Genomic DNA, 6,863 nt, shown 5'->3' on the forward strand with positions numbered 1-6,863 from the left:
GTTCTGGATACTTTAGTATATAAATAGAAAAGATAAATAATTTTTTTTTCTGAGTTTAAGGTTTTTATTTTATTTTTTTGTAATTTTCACAGCATCAAGTAAACCTTAGTCTTCTCTTGGAATTGAAACAAAATAAGCATTAGCAATAAATGAATTACTATAAACATAACATTCTATTTTATTGTGTGAAACCAGTGTTCGAAACATCTGATATCGGATTCATTAGGTATATGAATTGACATGTTTAAAACACCAATTTCAAATGTAAAAGACCTGGTGATTTAATTACAGGATTCTGTACAAATGTTAAACGGTAAAAAATCTAACCTAACTCCTTTTTTCTAATCCACTTCAGCTCCGTTTTGGATGGACTATTTGGCTTATACCAAATTTTCTACACCAATGTACGAAGCATATTGAATTATATTAATTCCATGAATAATTAAGAACATGTTTGCTAGTAAACCTATTTATGCTTTACAAAGATGAGTTCTTTTTTTCTTCTTCTTTTCAAGCTTAGATTTCAATCAATTAATATGAATGAATTTACTTATTTAAGCATCACTTAGTTCGTATATTATCTTAACATGCACAGAGTTATAATCGAAGGCAGAAGGATGCACTCTAGAGGTAAGGGCACTTCTAGGATGCAATGCAATTTGTAGGGCATATCATTTTTCTGGCTTTTCTAAGACCAAAACAACGTCTGGATAAGCTAAAATTAATAAAAGTAGCCCAAACGGTTGGTTGGGTTGTCTTTATCTTATGTTTCTATCCTACCCAAACCAAAGCACGTTTTAGACTGGGTTTCAAATTTGCATCAGGATACTGTCCAAATCAATGGGAGCTTTTATAATCTTAAATAGTTACAGGTAGTTCCAATGAATTCCATATTGTCACCCTTTTTGGTTGATGGTCTGCTTAAAAATTCTGCAGGAGGCTAAGTGACGGGTTCAGTATTCACTAACAGAGAATGTTTGGGATGCTCAATTGATATTTTTAAATTTGCAGAAAAAATTGAAGTTCTGTACACAGCTTCCCTGGAGTTTTCCGCAATCAATGGATCCTGTCATTACTCCTTCTAGTGAATTCATTTACATAGTAGAGATAATTCCCAAAAGATGCTTTAATACCAAACAAAAGCAGAGAATATGAAAAGGATACACACTAAGGAACACTTGGATAAAAATCAGACTTCAACTAGAACCAGGGTGTAGGATAAGGTCATGTAATCCGCTTGATCTTGTCTGTTGCAGATCGAGTCTGTCAGTGCCAGGCTCAAAGCTCTGGTTCATTTCCGGTTTTAGGCATCAAGGGACCTAATTCCTGAATCTGTATGCAAGAAGCTTGAGACTGCATCTTGCATCAATAAGCAACAAAATAGGAATTTTTCTGTCTTGGGAAAGTTCAAGTGTTTCCAGGCCATAATTTAAGTGAAAATCCATGATCACTAATGTTGCCTCCAGACAAACTTCTTAATCTCTGCCAGAACTGTCTTCTGCTTCCTGTTCTCAGAGGCCCCGAACTAGAGTGCCTCGTGAAAGACCCGAGTTCTTGATCCTCGAGTCCCACTGGTGTACTGAATAAATCAGATGCTGATAAAGGAAGTTGATGATGGGAATGTGAAGCTTCCATAATATCACCTGAAACTCTTTTGCTCTTGCTATCTACATAGGTCAGAAGATTCTCTCTGCTCAAACTTCTCGGTGCATCCTCTTTTGTTTCGTCAAACTCATTGCACACAAGTTTCAAGGCCTGAACTACTTCACCCATGAAAGGACGGTGAGATACTTCGGGTTGCACGCACATTGATGCAATTGCTGCTACTTTAGATACAGTATCATAAGAGACCGCATACTTTATGGCTGGGTCAACCATTGTTTCTAACCCTTCCTTGCTTGTGAGGAGAGGACGAGCATAAGCAACAAGATTTTCTTGACCTGGTGGTTGGGAGAAGTCTACAGGTTTTCGCCCGGTTAGGAGTTCGAGTAGGACTACGCCATAACTATAAACATCACTTTTCACAAGCAGATGCCCTGTCATTGCATACTCTGGAGCCAAATAGCTGAAAAGAAGAAATCGGTTAATAAGATAGGCTTCTAACTGAAAAAAAGAAGAAGTATAAACGTAGAATCGTTTGAATACCCAAAAGTTCCCATAACATGTGTTGAGATGTGCTTGTTTCCCTCTTCCATTGCTGCTCGTGCCAAACCGAAATCTGAAACTTTAGGTGTGAAATCATGTTCTAACAAGATGTTACTGGATTTGAAGTCTCTGTGTATCACTCTAGGGCTTGAGTCTTCATGCAAATAGGCCAAGCCTCGGGCTGCACCGAAGGCAATCTTCATTCGAGCATCCCAGTCTAGTGGATCAGTTTCCTTATCAATTCCTGGAGAAAACAAAAATCATAAGTTCAGAAAACGTTTCTCAGCGAAAAATAACAAATGATGATTTCAAACATTTAAATATCAAACAATTTGAAAGCCACATATAGAGTGAGAAGCAACTACAGAAATTTGTAAGGTTTTATGTTCACCATGTAAATGAGATTCAACACTTCCATTTGGGATAAGCTCGTAGACTAGGCAGCGTGCACGCTCCTCTACGCAAATTCCAATCAATTGAACTAGGTTTCTGTGATGTAGACGGCTAAGCATCTCAACTTCTGCCAAGAATTCACGGCTACCATGCTGACCTTCTCTCTTCAAAACCTTCACAGCAACCATCCTTCCATCATCCAACTTACCACAATAGACAAGTCCGAATCCTCCTTCTCCAAGGATCTTTGAAGAATCAAAGTTATTTGTCGCCCTCTCTATGTCATTAAGGGAGAAAACCTTAGCAGATCCTGCATATGTCATTGCACCAGAACTGAAGGACATTGATGCGGAACTAGGTCTGTTCCCAGCAATCACCGGCCCAGCTGTCCCTGCCAAGTGTAGAAATCAGCATACACCGCAAATTGACAATAATTAGTAATTACACTAGCAGGAACTTGCAAGTTAAAATGGAAAAGCTAGGCATCTCAGTTGAAAATCAATGATCAAAATGATTGGTACCTGGCAGCTTTGCAGGGGAGGTATGTAGAGTTTGAGGAACTTCCAGAGATTGGTGAACACAATTTCCGCATTTCAACAGAATAAGCCAAGCAATTGCCATACATGTAAAGAGGGCAGCAAAACTGGAGAGAACTATAAGAGCTATCATGCCTCCACCAAGCCTGTCATTGCTTCTTCTTGGCACATTAACCCCTAAAGGTTTAGCAGGTCTTCCTTCGTTGTCATGGCCCGGATAGGGTTTGTTATCTATAGTAGAAGTGCTCAAAGGTGAAGGTGGAGAGGGAGGAAGACCTGCAGCTTGTAAGAGCTTCAAAAGTGAGAACTGATTACGAAATATGGAGCTAAGGTTCCAAAAGCATATAGAGAGAAAATAGGCAACTTGAACTCCATCTATTAGCTGGCTTTGAAGTAAATGACATAGCAAGAAGTTGGGGTTATTTTATGGAAATGTTTCACTAGAAGATCAATTTGTGCTAAAATAAAACCTTAATTATTCTATTGTAATGCCGTTAAAGTCATAAAATCTATATTTCAGCCTATAAGAGGTCCGAAACACGTCTCAGACCAACCACATCAACAAGTATACCGTTTCATCTATAAGTAAGCCATGTTAAACAATATATTTAGGACAACAAAGTTTCTAAAAGGGAACATAATTAAAAATCACTCTTCAATTTTTCAAATTGTATGGCCTCTTTCAATAATTATGAATTCAAACCAAGATTGACAAATTCAAAAGTCTCTCTCTGATATCCTATTCGCCGGAATAAGGGGTTTCTAACTTTAATAGCACTGCAGTAGAACAACTATAAGTTTTATGGCACAAATTCTTTGACTGTAACATCTCATAAATTCAATGACCGTCGGTTGGGTGGTGATTAAAAAATAAGGAGCCTAGTGTTGAAAATTTTATACTATCTCTGTAAACATTCAAGAAGGAGAAAAATATAACCTGGATAGTGAACATATAATACTTCGTAGGTACCAAAGAGGGAAGGCTTTATGAGAACCTGTTTGTTCCAAAATTTCTTGTAGATTGAAAATGCAGTAGCATCAGCAAATTTTACTCCCGCTGGTACCAGATTGATGAGAACTATGCTTTTCTCTAGCTGTTGAGTAGCCGCATTTGCTCCCATAATGCGAACTTGACTATGATTTAGTGCAACACTTGCTCCAATTTCCTCAGCAAGCTCTGACACCGAAGTGAAAAATGTGTATATTGCAACACCAAGTTGGAGTTTGACTTGAATTGGCCACACGCACCCACAAAATGTCCCGGGCGGTGTATAAGTCAGCGGGTCTGAGCACGTTATTGATGGACAATCTGCAAGATAGATCAAATTCATGAGACAAGGATATGCTTAATAGACCAGGAAAATTAAACTAAACAGCAAATGCATCATATATTGTGGAAAGAACTGAGAACATGGTTACCTTCATTAGGAGGTGGAGGTGGAGGTGGTAAATGCATAATTTGTGACGGCTGGGGAGCCTTAATCTTCAAGTGGGAACCCAATGGAGATGTTGCAGGAGGATGAATTGGCACTTGCAAGGCGAAAACATGATAACAATTATTTGTTCGATTATGCAAAGTAATAGAATGGTCAATCAAATACAGATAGAAGTCTTGACATACTATTAAAATGGCTTGATTGGCCAGTTGGAGATGATGAAGGTGCAAGAGAATTCCAGCTTATTGGTGAAGGAGATGGAGAATGAAATGAATGGCCCGAAGGAGCTACATTTTCCGTAAGAAATTTTAGTAACTTCCATATAGAATAACATAAAAATTGAATTTGATGAACGAGAATAGACAGGGACAGATGTAGGGGGTCAGAGGGGGCATTTGCCTCCCCGAAAAAGAAGGGTTAAGGCAAAAATACCCTTAATGTTTTGGGTCAGGAGAAATTTTACCCATAACGTCTAAAATGGTATAATTTTATCCCTAATGTCGGAAGCCAATAGCAGTAACAATTCACACATACGTACAAATCACAAACATATGTTGGGATGTGACAAAAATATTAAAAATATACTGTCTTTTGTACGAATAAGACAAAAAAAATTCAAAAAATTCACCGAATTTATAAATATTAATCTCCAGTTTTATTATTAAATTACAAAAAACATTATATCTTTTTTTAGAACAAATTGATATGCAATTGGTGCAAAATAAAGAAAAAAAAAATGACTGTATTTTATAATAGTGTCTGAAATTGATCCAATTTATCAACGTTGGGGATAAAATTGCTCTTGGGTACAAACATTAGGGGTAAAATTGCACCATTTTAGATGTTAGGGGAAAAATTGCTCTTGACCCAAAACGTTAGGGATATTTGATGTGTAACAACCCGAGAATCTCGGAAATGGATGATTAATTACGAGTCGGAAACATTAAAATTTACGTTTTTTTATCAAAAAATCATGAAAATAATGCATGACAATCGAACAATTTTGCATTTTTTGTCATAAAAAATTGAACAATTTTGCATTTTTTGTCTAATTTTTTTTACGTAGAATTTTGCCCCTTCCCTCCCTCAAATCCTGGATCCGCCACTGAAAATAGATTATGTAATTTGCCTGATATCACGACCACGATTCCGAAAGAACACTAGTTTCTAAGGCTCGAGAGAGATCGAATTTATGTGGGAAATATTACACTTGAACTAATGAAACAAAAATGCAAATAAATAGCAGACAAAAAATGATGTTTCGGGGTTAAAAATGGCTTAAAAGGTTGAGTTTCAGGTAAGAGTTAGGGTGAAAGGAAGGTTTGGGTCGAAGTTGGTATGTTAGGAATTGAATCAGTGTAACAAGTTTTTAATTTAACGAACTCGAAGGAGGCTGCAAAAATTTTATCAGAAAAGGGTGGGTCGAATCTGAGTTTTTTCAAAATCGAAAATCTAGAAAAAATGATGTTTTAGGGGTCAGAAATAGCTTAAAAAGTCAGATTCCTGACATAATTTTGAACAAAATGAATGTTTGGGGATCAAAGTTGGTATGTTAGGCATTCAAATGGAGGAAACCATCCTTGAATTAATGAAGTCGGGGTGGTCGGAAAAATGGTATAAAATGGCTGGCTGAATATGACTTTTTAGAGCTGAAAGCAAATTTTCAGTGAACTTTAGAGTCATTAAAACCTTATATTCGTTGAAGAAGGGTACATGTCATTGTGAAAAAATAGCAATAAATCCTTCCCTTCTACAAATTTTTCCTTTTTTCTTTTATTCTTTTATTACTTTTCTGATTTTATTCTTTTTATTTCATTTTTATTTTATCAAAGTTTATATTAAAATTTAGGGTAAATAATTTATAATTCCTTATGATTTCACATATTATACTAGTTTTTTTTAACTGAAGGTTGGGACGCGCAGGCTGACCGGACATCCCAGCTAGGCTGGCACCCCCAGCGCAGCCTGCAACCCGAATATTATTAATAAAAAGAAAAAAGAGTACAAAGAGAGAGAAAGCGAAGGAAAAAAGAAAACAAAGAAGGTTCACCTAAAACGAACGTGAGCTACATTACATATATCATCAAAAACGAAACTCTGACAAGGGGGCGGAGCAGATGTCCACCACATCTTCGAGGTTGCTGATAGTCCAATGTTTGCTAACCAATCTGCAGCTTGATTGCCTTCACGGAAGATGTGAGATGCTTTCCAAGAAATACTTGAGAGCTGCTGCAGACAGGAATGCCAGTCTTTTTTTATTCGCCAAGGAACATTACTGGAGGGATTGTTGAGGAGGTTGACAGCATGACTAGAGTCTGATTCAATCCATATCAGTCTCTAATTTCTGCTCAAA

At 37.0% G+C, this 6,863-nt stretch overlaps 1 protein-coding gene across 1 annotated transcript; it reads right to left on the reverse strand.

Annotated features, from left to right (window-relative positions):
• Positions 1-1,043: 1,043 nt before the first annotated feature.
• LOC136222938 (receptor-like serine/threonine-protein kinase ALE2) lies at positions 1,044-4,827 on the reverse strand. Its single transcript, XM_066010630.1, has 7 exons — positions 4,696-4,827; positions 4,494-4,604; positions 4,012-4,383; positions 3,060-3,350; positions 2,537-2,929; positions 2,146-2,389; positions 1,044-2,065 (listed from the first exon to the last, which is right to left on the reverse strand). Coding segments are annotated over exons 1-7 (2,070 nt in total). The 5' UTR covers positions 4,697-4,827; the 3' UTR covers positions 1,044-1,407.
• Between the last annotated feature and the right edge of the window lie 2,036 nt (positions 4,828-6,863).

This window comes from Euphorbia lathyris, chromosome 3, assembly GCF_963576675.1.
Source record: "Euphorbia lathyris chromosome 3, ddEupLath1.1, whole genome shotgun sequence".
Taxonomy (NCBI): domain Eukaryota; kingdom Viridiplantae; phylum Streptophyta; class Magnoliopsida; order Malpighiales; family Euphorbiaceae; genus Euphorbia; species Euphorbia lathyris.

Bases quoted from the DNA above. Each gene is read 5' to 3' on its own strand.
- LOC136222938 (XM_066010630.1), bottom strand. The intron at 3,351-4,011 runs GTTATATTTTTC...TACAAGCTGCAG, and splicing joins ATTATATGTTCACTATCCAG to GTCTTCCTCCCTCTCCACCT. The intron at 2,066-2,145 runs GTATTCAAACGA...TCTTCTTTTCAG, and splicing joins CATGTTATGGGAACTTTTGG to CTATTTGGCTCCAGAGTATG.